This window comes from Protopterus annectens, chromosome 2.part1, assembly GCF_019279795.1.
Source record: "Protopterus annectens isolate FY-2018-M chromosome 2.part1, PAN1.0, whole genome shotgun sequence".
Lineage (NCBI taxonomy): Eukaryota > Metazoa > Chordata > Ceratodontiformes > Protopteridae > Protopterus > Protopterus annectens.
Window position 1 is genome coordinate 150844435 of NC_056729.1, and position 14553 is coordinate 150858987.

The 14553-nt window shown below is 39.3% G+C and overlaps 1 protein-coding gene across 1 annotated transcript in view; it reads right to left on the reverse strand.

The window, feature by feature from the left end:
- The window catches only part of ADGRA3 (adhesion G protein-coupled receptor A3), a gene marked incomplete in the record, with an annotated part of 1325547 nt that overhangs the window by 161125 nt on the left and 1149869 nt on the right, over positions 1-14553 (reverse strand). The window contains 1 exon segment of the mRNA XM_044062081.1: positions 3578-3785. Coding sequence (XP_043918016.1) covers positions 3578-3785 — 208 coding nt within the window.

Genomic DNA, 14553 nt, shown 5'->3' on the forward strand with positions numbered 1-14553 from the left:
TGATACTATCTGGGAGTGTACCAGAGGTAGCAAATTTGCTAGGGTCAGAAACCATGACCCAGTCCAGGATAGAACCTTTGATGTTCTGTTTAGCAGGTCTAGTAACGTCTGATATTAGCTGAGTGCAGGTATGAAGGTTAATATTGGAGGAAGAGTTGTTTGTGGAGAAGTCTAACCAATTAATATTGACATCACTTAGGACGATTGTTTCATTTTTTATGTTGCTGGTAGTCCATGCAAGAATGTCTTCAAGAATGGGAACATTGTTGTCTGGGAGACTATATACGACTATGATGCAGATACTTTTACTGTCATTTAGCTTCAGAAAGGTAATAAGTAACTCCGTGGTGGAAAAAGGGGGGGGAATGGGCTTTGGGTATGGGATTACTGTGAGGGCCACTATGATAAAGTAATGCGATGCCCCCGCCTCTTTTGTGGAGTCTATCTGTTCTAAGGCATGAGGAGTCCTTTATATATGGTTGGAGCCAGGTTTTGGTTATGGCTGTGAAATCAGGTTCATGTTGTGCTAGCCAGGCTTGTAGAAGGGGGATTTTACTTTTTATGCTTTGTATGTTGATGGTGGTGAATTTTAGGGATTTAGAGGTGTTAGTGGTATTTAGAGAGGCATGTTGAGTGGGAGGAGAAGGGACATGGTTGGGGTGTACATCACCACACAGGACTATGCTAGGATGAGTGGGAGTAGTGTAGGGATGGTATTTCTTTCTTTTTTTTTTTTTTTTTTTTTTTAAGTAGTTGTGGTTGAGATTATATGGAAGACTGTGTTGGGGTAAAATTAAATCTGTGCCATACAGAGTAGAGCACATTGCAGAATAGCTGAAGTGGGTGGCACAGTAGGAGGTTGTAGTAGATGTGAGTTTGGGAGGCAAGTAGATTCTGTGAAGTGTTGTGAATGTTAGAAGGAGAGTGAGAAGTAGTAAGAGCAAGTAAAAATGTGTTGTGTATGACAGGCATTGCGGTGGGTGAATGTTAGAGGAGTAGATACTGCAGTAGAGTGCATTTGTAAATGGAGTGTGTGTGGGAGTTTGGTTAATGAAACTGAAGTAGTGGTGGAGTGAAGTGCGATGTAGGTGTGAATGATGAGGGTAGATGCAAGTACAAGGGGTGGAGATAGGGACAGAGATATGGGGATAGGGATAGTAGGGAAGGTGGAGTAAGTACGGGACTGGAGTGTGGAAATGGGTGGGGTTTGATGGGGGGTCTGGATTGGTGGATGGGTGAGGAGGCGGGTCTATGATGAGAATAAATGTAATTGAAGTAGGGGTGGGTGGGAATGGAGGTAGGGTAGGAGAGCAGAGTGAGCCCGAGCATAGCGAGGGCGAATGGAGCGGGGCTAGCCTGGCTGTAACAGAGACAAGACTTCTTGCAGAATCGTAAATTAATGAAGAAGCCAGAAATTAATCCAAAAGTTTTATTTCAAGCGCTTTCATTTCCTCAGTAGGAAACTTCATCAGAAAATGACAAAAATGCACACAACCCAGGTTAAATACTCCCCCAATTAACCATTTGTAGTACTGCCTACATTTTTTAAAAAGACAAAGGTGCTATAAACGTTACACCACTACAGAATAAAATAGTAAATAGTACTTGTACATACGTCCTAATACCCCACAGTTCAAAAATATGAAATATAAAAATATATAATATAAAAATACATATGCTTTTATAAAAAATATATATATATATATATATATATATATATGCGTGTGTGTGTACAATTACAGAGAGCAATACAAAAAAATTGTCCCAAACACAACAGTCCTTGACAACAAACCAAAACACCAATACAACCGAAAGTACAATTGGGAATACACTTTTATAAAAAAAAATTCAGATCTCAGGCTATGTACCGAACTTATAGATAAGGTACTATTTAACCCAGGGTTTACACTAGCATTTGTTCTCAACTGCCATTTTAGTTCTTTTAGTTCTAAAAAATCATTTACTGGACCACCTCTCTCACCAGTACATGCTTGTTCTAATATAGTAAACTTAAAATGATGCCCTTGATTTTCCATAACATGTACTGCTAGGGCATTTTTTTATTTCATTATGTAAAATATTCTGAGTTAAGAACAAATGCTTGTGTAAACCCTGGGTTAAATAGTACCTCATCTATAAGTTAGGTACTTAGGCTGAGATCTGAATTTTGTTTTATAAAAGTGTATTCCCAATTGTACTTTCGGTTGTATTAGTTTATTGCCAAGGACTGTTGGGTTTGGGACAGTTTTTTGTATTGCTCTCTGTAATTGTTGTACACACACACACACACATATTTTTTTTTAGAAAAGCATATGTATTTTTATATTCTTATATATTTTTATATTTCATATTTTTGAACTATGGGGTATTAGGACGCATGTATAAGTACTACTTACTATTTTATTGTTCTATAGTGGTGTGACATTTATAAGTACCTTTGTCTTTTTAAAAAATGTAGGCAGTACTACAAATGGTTAATTAGGGGGAGTATTTAAGCTGGGTTGTGTGCATTTTTGTCATTTTCTGATGAAGTTTCCTATTGACGAAACAAAAGCGCTTAAAATAAAACTTTTGGATTCATTTCTGGCTTATTCAGTAATTTAAGAGTTTGTTTGGACCAGTGTTCTATGTGTTTATTTCTTGCAGAATAAAAAACATGCAAGTAGGACTACTGTGAACATGATCCACAAAGAAACCAAAGTGAACAAGGCAAAAGCCAATAATGGTAATGAATCATTACCTATTACCTTGCTTGCAATTTCTCTTCTCGTGAGTTTCTCTATGGGTATCAGCAATCAAGAAAAAAGTGGTGAATTATAAATTTAATTCAAACAGAGATATAATTTCTTTGCAGGTAAAGTGGTAAAATATCGTTGTACCACATTATTGTGCCTCAGCAAGGAAAACTGACTATGCTGAAACACACATTTCTCCTTGTCACTGTAGCTTTTGTAAGATGTCTTTGGCAATGTTGAACAGTAGAGCCAGCACTATCTGAAAAACAAATGTACAGTAGCTTAAACAGATTACACAGCAAAAACCAGTTAATGAAAAGAGAAAGCAGTTTTTGTGCATATTTATAGAGGTGTACGCAGCCAATGGACACATACCAAACTTGCACTAAAAATCAGTGGGGCTAATTACAATATCTACCAGTCTATGCCCCGGTCAAACTATCCATGCCTCTGTTCTTCCTCAATGTCTGTGAAGAACTAGCCTCCATGATAGCACAGGTCACACACACTAGCTCTAGTGTCTTCTTTACAGCACAGAGATTAAAAACATAAAAAAAACGCATGTTCTACTATGCAAAAGGTTCACCTGTAGTAGAACTAAATTTTTAAACAGGAATAAAACAAAAACATAAAAGTTAAAAGGAAAGCACAGAAGTAACTGTATGAACAGTAGAATGCCTGATAAAGACTAATGAGACAACTGGCAGTGGTCATGGGGAAACTGACAAACATCTGCAAGACACCCGTTCAGAAAGGGAAAATACATATACAATTAGTTATACAAACCTAGTTGTATAGACAGTACAATTTTTCAAACAGGGCAACAAATTCTTCATAAATACCTATTTTGGTAAGTATAACTGGGGTAGCAACTGTTCGCCTTTTTCCACCATCGGCTAGATTTGATGAATTTCCAGTGGCTGGGAACAGCTTTCCATTACGAAATGCAATGAGCTGCAGCCTATAGCTGTTCTCCTCTACAGCACCTTGGCTGCTATGCTGAGAAAACAAAGATGCTGGGAGATGGATTGTCGCCTCCATTACAGTATTCTGAAAAGAAATGTAAAAGTATTTATTGCCTGGTCAGTAGAAAACATTCTAAAATAGCACAGAGGCATCCAGAAGAGGAGAGTGTACAGGAATTCATCAAAGAATATATCATCAATAAAAATATTCCTGAATTCTTTATCAGCTGCAGGGAACTAACCAAGTACTTCTCAACTGTCAAATGCCATGCAAACATTCAGGTTTGTCTCCCTGTAATTTGGAAGCTAAACAGCTCATTATTCAAAGTTGGACTGCATCCTTCAGGAATCCCCAGCTGGTATCACAGCTTGAACTACTAAACAAGTTTTAATCAATGGAATCAGAATCCAAAGAAAATGTCAAACTACCAGCTCTAGTAAACTTCTGCTGGGCCCCAATCCCCAGCCGCAATGAGCATTGCCTCCACAACCATACTTCAAATACTACCATGAACTGGGCCCCATTCCCCTACCACAATATGCCTTGCCTCCATGACCATCCTTCTAACACTACCATGAGCTGCGCCCCATTCTGCTGCCACAATATGCCTTGCCTCCATGACCATCCTAACAGTACCATGAGCTGGGCCCCATTTCCCTGTCACAATGTGCCATACCTCTATGACCATCCTTTTAACACTGCCATGATCTGTCACAGCTACAGCCTGTGTTCAAGTGTTGGAAAACATTTCTAGTAATTATTTTAACCTTTTTTGCCATTCCTGCTGGAATGATTTGTCATTCTTATCTACCATGCAGACAAAATCAGGCAATATAGCAGCTAGCCAACTCATCTTCACTGCCACAACGTGGTGTAGCTGACATGTAGGCTTTTACTACAGACACATGGCTTAAATCAAATGATCACAAAGCCGTCTTTTGAGGGTCAAGCCTCAAAGCGCACCAAACGCTAGCCCTTCTACATGCAAACAGTTCATATTTTTTGTATAATTTGTGCCTCACCCTTGTAACCATCCATCCTCTCCTCCATTAGACATTATGCTGACAGAGGAGGGCCATCAGCTAAGCAGCCATGGGGGTGTAATCTGTCCATTACAGCATCCTGGCAATGTCTGCATTTTCACTGTATATGGTCTAGTCCTAGCCCTGGGGGTGCCATCAGAACTTGCTTAATCATAAGGACTGCATATGCTCCTTTGTCCACACATGTACGCTTCCCCACAAATGCCGAGGCCTACCATCACAACCTTTAGTAGCTATGTCTGTAGTGTCCTTGCACCAGGTGCCTGTTTAATGACAAACCTCCTTTCTTCAGTTAAGGTCCAGTTCATGGAGCAGTGGCTCAAGCTTGACAAGAACCACCGTATATCCACCTTGAGTCTCCATGCTGGAGAATGTGGGTTACCTGGATTATATTAAAGGCTTTATCTCTTTATGCCACTGGCAAAGTTTAACAGGTCTGTACTTTGAGGGTATTTTTATTTCACCAATGTGAACAGCCAGAGAGTAAGGTTAATATACTTTTGGAAAATGGTTCACAAGCAGCTGCACTGTTAACTGCATGACAACAGCACATATTTCTATAACAGCACATGACAGTGCGTTTATCCTGCTTATAATGAGACAAAATTATGTTTTCATGTAAAAGCACATATTACATTAAAAACATTTAAATACTTAAGTGCTCCAACAAGGAAATTTTACCTTATTAAACTGCTAGAATAAGCCCAATCATTTCAAAAGCAAGTCTGAAGGTTTTCCAGTAGCCATTATTATACCAATGAACACTACAAGGTTTCCTTCTTAGAATGTGATGCAGTTTGCACTGGATATTATTAGTAAGAAACAAACTGGGAGGTTAAGGCACAACACCAACTCATGAGCCCTCAGTTACAGCTCCAGATTAAATATCTTTAGAAAGCTTGTGCTGTACAGTTAAAATTATCTGCACAGCGTGTGGCAAGGGGAAGATCAGGATACTGAAAATAAATGAAAAATCTGTGGAATGCTGTATTGGATGAGGCATATGTATATACAATGTCTTTACCTGCTGGCTAAGAAAGCAGTAATAAGCAAAGGATGCAGAGAGAATGCTTTCACATTAAGTGAGCACATCCCTAAAACATATTCTTGGCAACAATGGGCAAAACCTAAAATGGTGTCAGGGGCAGTGCAACAGCATCATTCAAGTTTATATAGATCGACTTTAAAATACATAAAATAGTTTTTCAGGAACAAACAACTGAAAGCTGAAGTCAGAGTACATATGTAGACTCCTAGAACAGGACTAAATCCTAAACAAAAAGAATGAAAAAAAAAATCACCATGACATAGGGGAGTCAGTGAGAAGCAAAAGTACCATGTTATGAATGTAGGGTGTCAGATGGAAAACATGTGTCTGTGAACAAAACTACCAGGGCAAAGATGGTTTGACTGCAGATGCAGTTGGTTTTGAAGTTGATGAAAAATTAATGCATGATAGTCAAGTCACTATGATTATGTGCATATTACACTCAAGGTCTGTTGCAATTAGCCATCTGACAACATTGATTTAACAGTGACCATTTAGCAACACAAGCTGTTTAGCCTTTAAGAAAGAGGACACGGGTTCCAGGGAGACAGAAGCAAAAAGGGACACAACATGCTTACCCAGCTGGTACTATGACCCATATTCTGGTGGGTTAACTTACAAGATACAAATAGCCAAGTGAGTAAGGACAAAATAACATTTAAAAAGAGATTTAATACAGTTTTTACCTAAACAAAATGCAGTCTAGGGAGGTTATGCTAGCAATGAAGTAGAGAGGGCGACGTAGAAAGTACAGTTGTGTAAGTAAACTTACCATAACAATTGATATTGAATTATCACTGCTGCAGTAGCTTTAGCTATAGGAGTTATATCCTTCCAAGGATGTAACAGCAGGTGGGTTATATCCTGCCAAGGATGTAAAAGCAGGTGGGTTATGTCCTGCCAAGGATGTAACAGCAGGTGGGTTATACACTGCCAAGGATGTAACAGCAGGTGGGTTATACACTGCCAAGGATGTAAAAGCAGGTGGGTTATATCCTGCCAAGGATGTAACAGTAGGTGGGTTATATCCTGCCAAGGATGTAAAAGCAGGTGGGTTATATCCTGCCAAGGATGTAACAGCAGGTGGGTTATACACTGCCAAGGATGTAACAGCAGGTGGGTTATACACTGCCAAGGATGTAAAAGCAGGTGGGTTATATCCTGCCAAGGATGTAACAGTAGGTGGGTTATATCCTGCCAAGGATGTAAAAGCAGGTGGGTTATATCCTGCCAAGGATGTAAAAGCAGGTGGGTTACATCATGCCAAGGATGTAAAAGCAGGTGGGTTATATCCTGCCAGGGATGTAAAAGCAGGTGGGTTATATCCTGCCAGGGATGTAAAAGCAGGTGGGTTATATCTAGCCAAGGATGTAAAAGCAGGTGGGTTATATCCTGCCAAGGATGTAAAAGCAGGTGGGTTATATCCTGCCAAGGATGTAACAGTAGGTGGGTTATGTCCTGCCAAGGATGTAAAAGCAGGTGGGTTATATCCTGCCAAGGATGTAACAGTAGGTGGGTTATGTCCTGCCAAGGATGTAAAAGCAGGTGGGTTATATCCTGCCAAGGATATAACAGCCAGCCAGCTTCCAAAGCTTCAGGGCAACTTCCACGCGTGCAAACTGTCTGGCAGGTTGAGTTGAGCTGACCAAAAGACAAGTATGGCCACCAAGCCCTTCAAATCTTTCCTGCCAACAGACAGAGGGAGGCTGAGCTCTGAAAGGGCAATGCTAGGAAGAACAAAATATAATTAACCACACCCTGCCATAAACAACACAAAAAAAGGGGGAGGGGGTAGAGGGAGGGAGTGGTTACTGCAGATTTAGTTACACAGCTGCACTATGTTCATGATATTCATCACTGCTGGAGTAGCAGGAGTTATATGGGTAGATTACCTTAGCTAACTACATTTGGGAGGTGGAAGAAGAGAAGCCCCTAGAGAAAAGTCCATGCAAAATCTGATCTAGACCTAGAGAAGGAATCAAGCATATACTGCTTTGTAAATGTATGTACAGTGGACCAAGATGCAGGTTCTAGAATAATTCTAGAATGCAACCCTTTTAATTAATCCAAAGATGAAGCCAAGACCTTGGTAGTGTGTAGACCCTTGTCTGGAAGAGGACTGTTGCACTGAGTACAACAAAAGGTAATAGCCTTAGAGAAACATTTAGAAATATTCTGTTTTGACAAAGTTTGCCCCATCTTTATACCCTCACATGAAATGGACAATTGATCCAAAGATTTGAGAGATTTAGTTATGTCAAGATAATACCCGAATTGTTTGTGGACAGCAAAGCTATGAAGGATCCTCTTTCCCTCATTTCTGGGTTCAGTAAAGAAAATGGGGAGATGGACAGTTTGGCTTAAAAAAAGTCAGATAGGCATAAAAAGGATTAGTTCTCAAACATCCCTGTTGTAAATCAGATAGGAATGACTCACCATAAGAGCTTGCAACTCAGATATCTTTCTTGCAGAGATTAGAGCAATCAGTAAATATTTTTCCACATTAAAGGAACAATCCCAGGGATTTTTTTGTTTTGATTGTAGTCTTTGTTTACATTTTCAGTCTGGCTTTCTGGGCATGTCCCAACTATGGCTGCAGGGGTTGGGGGAGGGTGCTTACAGGAAGCTTCAGAGGTGTTAGGCAGATTCCTTCTCAAGTTGCAGTTGTACTCACAACAGCTCTCACTGAGTCATTCACTAGTTTCAACTGTCCTTTTTATCCTCAGAGAAACTAGCTTTTCAGCAATGTTATGACTTGACTTGCTAATACCCTGCAGGAAAGCATTTGAGCAGTGCAAAGTTAAAACATTGGTAAACAAGAGTTTTTAGTTAATTTAATTTCATATTTTATTTTGTGCCGATTTCTAAATGCTAGCTAAGTGCAATGATTTTATGACACAAATGCCCTAGCTTCTGTAGAAAGCAAGTTTCAAACATTAGTAGAAACAGTCTTGTTTCTTTTTCCATGTTCAAACTGATCTCTGAATACTAGCCAAGTGTGATGGTTTTCTTACCTGCTAATAGCTCTATGAAAAGGCATATGTGTGATACAGGGTTCAAACATGAGTAGACAGTCTTCGGTTCCTTTTGTTTTGTAGTCTACATTGCTCATATAAACTCAGAAAACTGCTCGACTAACACAATTTGCATTATTGTGCATTTTCTGAAGGATAAGAAGTCTGAGCTCAAATATAGGTCATTATTCAGTGGCTTTCATCTTCATTGATTTGGAGGAAAAACGCACATTTTATGAGGAATAGACCAAAAATATCAGATGAAAATCTGGGCATTCTGCAAAAATCTGGACAGTTGAGAGCTATGGGCAGACACACTCATCCATTCCTTTAATTGCATATTTTATTTTGTGCTGTTCTCATGCATTTCCTACTATACGTGCTGTATGCTACATGTTGGTGACTTAGTGGTTGCACTGTATGATATGCCCTTAAGCAGTTTTATTTCTCTTTCTACCTTACAACTGTATGCATTTGTACTTGATTCCACTGTTATCTTTAGACGAGTAACTGGAATGATACAGTGTGGGGTTTTTTTGTCATCATGCTGTCTGTATTGCCAGATGAGTGGCTAATTCCTTGTCTGACCATCCTTAGTCTTACATGACACTTTTCAGACTGTTGTTGCCTTTCCAAATTACTCACATGAAGGCAACCACAGACCAGTGACACAACTAGTATCCTGCCCACTTCACTACCTCATACTCTAATACCTTGCCCTTCATAAATAAATAATAACTCTACTTGAGACCGTGCAGCTGTGCTCTAATACACATGCTATTCCTGATCATACAAGTCGTGCCATAAATAAATAATAAATGTACTTGAGACCGTGCAGCTGTGCTCTAATACACGTGCTATTCCTTATCATACAAGTCGTGCCATAAATAAATAATAAATGTACTTGAGACCGTGCAGCTGTGCTCTAATACACATGCTATTCCTGATCATACAAGTCGTGCCATAAATAAATAATAAATGTACTTGAGACCGTGCAGCTGTGCTCTAATACACGTGCTATTCCTTATCATACAAGTCGTGCCATAAATAAATGTACTTGAGACAGTGCAGCTGTGCTCTAATACACATGCTATTCCTGATCATACAAGTGCCATAAATAAATAATAAAAGTACTTGAGACAGCGCAGCTGTGCTCTAATACACATGCTATTCCTGATCATATAAGTGTCATAAATAAATAATAAATGTACTTGAGACAGTGCAGCTGTGCTCTAATACACATGCTATTCCTGATCATACAAGTGCCATAAATAAATAATAAAAGTACTTGAGACAGCGCAGCTGTGCTCTAATACACATGCTATTCCTGATCATATAAGTGCCATAAATAAATAATAAATGTACTTGAGACAGTGCTGCTGTGCTCTAATACACATGTACTTGAGACAGTGCAGCTATGCTCTAATACATGTGCTATTCCTGATCATACTATGTTGTGCCATAAATAAATATTAAATGTACTTGAGACCGTGCAGCTATGCTCTAATACACATGCTATTCCTGATCATATTATGTTGTGCCATAAACAAATAATAAATGTACTTGAAACCGTGCAGCTATGCTCTAATACACATGCTATTCCTGATCATACAAGTCGTGCCATAAGTAAATAATAAATGTACTTGCGACAGTGCAGCTATGCTCTAATACACATGCTATTCCTGAACATATTATGTTGTGCCATAAACAAATAATAAATGTACTTGAGACTGTGCAGCTGTGCTCTAATACACATGCTATTCCTGATCATACAAGTTGTGCAATAAATAAATAATAAATGTACTTGAGACAGTGCAGCTATGCTCTAATACACATGCTATTCCTGATCATACAAGTCGTGCCATAAATAAATAACAAATGGACTTGACAGTGAAGCTATGCTCTAATACACATGCTAGTCTTGATCATACAAGTTGTGCCATAAATAAATAATAACTGTACTTGAGACAGTGCAGCTATGCTCATAGGTTCATACTAGGCTATCTGCCCTAGGGAATTTATAAGCCTAGCCAGAGTGTGTTTTGCTTTCGCCACCCATTTTAAATTAATTTTGCTATGCCCTTTTTCGAGGTTAGTATACTGTGCCTCTGTCTAACAGTGACACAGAAGTAATACCTGGGGTAAACCTACGATCTCCCATCCACTCAAGATTCCTCTTGAAGAGAGTCAATGAGGGACTCTGCCTAACCTGGACTGGGATTTTATTCCAGAGTGAAGGGAGCCTCTGGGTTATGAATCTGTCCCTCCAGCATGTCCTATTTATTTCAGTGCTGAGGTTCTAGTCTCTCGAGTGCGTAGCTCGATGGGATTTGGATTTTCTGAGGTGCAGCATGTCCATTAATTCCGGGTTGGACATGGCTTTATTATACGTCAGGCACAGATCGCCTCTGAGCAGGCAGTATGCCACTGAGTAGAGCTGGAGTTTCTTTAACTGGGCAGCATATGGTATCTGTTTGAGCCCTTTGATCCTCTTGGTGAGGTACTTTTGGGGTCTTTCCAGTTGCTACAGATGTCTGGTAAGGTACATCCCAAAAGGGGCATTGTACTCAGTTATGGGCCTGATGAGGGATGAGTAAAGAGGCACGATGACCTCCCCTGATCTAGATGTGAATCCCTTCATGATTAGGTGGGCTATATAAAATGTTTTTCTAACCACTTTGGCCACGTGGTTGTCAAATGGGAGATTGCTATCAACTTGGGTCCCCAGGTCCCTAATTACTTCTTCCGTACTTAATGGATTACCACCTATGTGGTAATTTGTGGGCACTTTGTTTTTGCCAAAGGGGATGACTATACACTTTTTGGCGTTTAGCTTGAGGCCATGGCTCTGGCACCAGTTGTCTGTTTCTATGAGGCCCTTATGGAAGATGCTTGTGTCGGCTGGAGAGTCGATTATGGCGCCCAGTTTGCAGTTATCTGCGAACTTGGTCAGCCACAGTCCTTCCGTGTTGGCCTGTACCTCCGAGAAATATATATCGAACAAGAGAGGCCCCAGGACTGAGCCTTGTGGGATGCCACTTGTAACAGGTTTGGAGTCTGACATGGCTCCAGCAATTCTAACCATGTGGGTTCTGACCATTTGAGCCAGTTTGCAAACCATCTAGTGACATAGGGGTTTATATTTAAGCTGGTGAGCTTATCTATAATGCCAGAGTGGGGTATTGTATCGAAGGCTTTTGCGAGGTCCAGGTAGGCTGTGTGGACCACCTTCCCCTCGTCAATGGCCTTGGTAATACACATGCTATTCCTGATCATATTATGTCGTGCCATAAATAAATAAAAAATGTACTTGAGACAGTGCAGCTGTGTTCTAATACACATGCTATTCCTGAACATATTATGTCGTGCCATGAATAAATAATAAATGTACTTGAGACCATGCAGCTGTGCTCTAATACACATTCTACTCCTGATCATTCTGTGTCGTGCCATAAATACACAATAAATGTACTTGAGACCGTGCAGCTGTGCTCTAATACACATGCTACTCCTGATCATACAAGTCGTGCCATAAATAAATAATAAATGTACTTGAGACCGTGCAGCTGTGCTCTAATACACATGCTATTCCTGATCATACAAGTTGTGCAATAAATAAATAATAAATGTACTTGAGACAGTGCAGCTATGCTCTAATACACATGCTATTCCTGATCATACAAGTCGTGCCATAAATAAATAACAAATGGACTTGACAGTGAAGCTATGCTCTAATACACATGCTATTCCTGATCATACAAGTCGTGCCATAAATAAATAATAAATGTACTTAAGACCGTGCAACTGTGCTCAAATACACGTTATTCCTGATCATACAAGTCGTGCCATAAATAAATAATAAATGTACTTGAGACCGTGCAGCTGTGCTCTAATACACATGCTATTCCTGATCATACAAGTCGTGCCATAAATAAATAATAAATCTACTTGAGACCGTGCAGCTGTGCTCTAATACACATTATTCCTGATCATACTGTGTCGTGACATAAATACATAACTGTACTTGAGACCGTGCAGCTGTGCTCTAATACACGTGCTATTCCTGATCATACAAGTCATGCCATAAATATTATAATAAATGTACTTGAGACCATGCAGCTGTGCTCTAATACACATGCTATTCCTGATCATACAAGTCATGCCATAAATAAATAATAAATGTACTTGAGACCATGCAGCTGTGCTCTAGTACACATGCTATTCCTGATCATACTATGCCGTGCCATAAATAAATAATAAATGTACTTGAGACAGTGCAGCTATGCTCTAATACATGTGCTATTCCTGATCATACTATGTCATGCCATAAATAAATAATAAATGTACTTGAGACCGTGCAGCTATGCTCTAATACACATGCTATTCCTGATCATACTATGTTGTGCCATGAATAAATAATAAATGTACTTAAGACCGTGCAGCTGTGCTCTAATACACATGATACTCCAGATCATACAAGTCGTGCCATAAATAAATAATAAATGCACTTGAGACCATGCAGCTGTGCTCTAGTACACGTGCTACTCCTGTACATACTATGTCGTGCCATAAATAAACAATAAATGTACTTTAGACAATGCAGATGTGATCTAATACACATGCTATTCCTGATCATACTGTGTCGTGCCATAAACAAATAATAAATGTACTTGAGACCGTGCAGCTATGATCTAATACATGTGCTATTCCTGATCATATAAGTCATGCCATAAATAAACAATAAATGAACTTGAGACCGTGCAGCTGTGCTCTAATACACATGCTATTCCTGATCATACAAGTCGTGCCATAAATAAATAATAAATGTACTTGAGACAGTGCAGCTATGCTCTAATACACAGGCTATTCCTGATCACACAAGTCGTGCCATAAATAAATAAGAAATGTACTTGAGACAGTGCAGCTATGCTCTAATACACATACTATTCCTGTTCATACAAGTTGTGCCATAAATAAATAATAAATGTACTTGAGACAGTGCAGCTGTGCTCTAATACACATTATTCCTGATCATACTGTGTCGTGACAAATACATAACTGTACTTGAGACCATGCAGCTGTGCTCTAATACACGTGCTATTCCTGATCATACAAGTCATGCCATAAATATTATGTACTTGAGACCATGCAGCTGTGCTCTAATACACATGCTATTCCTGATCATACAAGTCATGCCGTAAATAAATAATAAATGTACTTGAGACCATGCAGCTGTGCTCTAGTAAACGTGCTATTCCTGATCATACTATGCCGTGCCATAAATAAATAAATGTACTTGAGACAGTGCAGCTATGCTCTAATACATGTGCTATTCCTGATCATACTATGTCATGCCATAAATAAATAATAAATGTACTTGAGACCGTGCAGCTATGCTCTAATACACATGCTATTCCTGATCATACTATGTCGTGCCATAAATAAATAATAAATGTACTTGCGACAGTGCAGCTGTGCTCTAATACACATACTACTCCTGATCATACAAGTCGTGCCATGAATAAATAATAAATGTACTTGAGACCATGCAGCTGTGCTGTAATACACATGCTATTCATGATCATACAAGTCGTGCCATCAATAAATAATAAATGTACTTGAGACTGTGCAGCTGTGCTCTAATACACATGCTATTCCTGAACATACTATGTTGTGCTATAAATAAATAATAAATGTACTTGAGACAGTACAGCTGTGTTCTAATTCACACGCTATTCCGAAACATA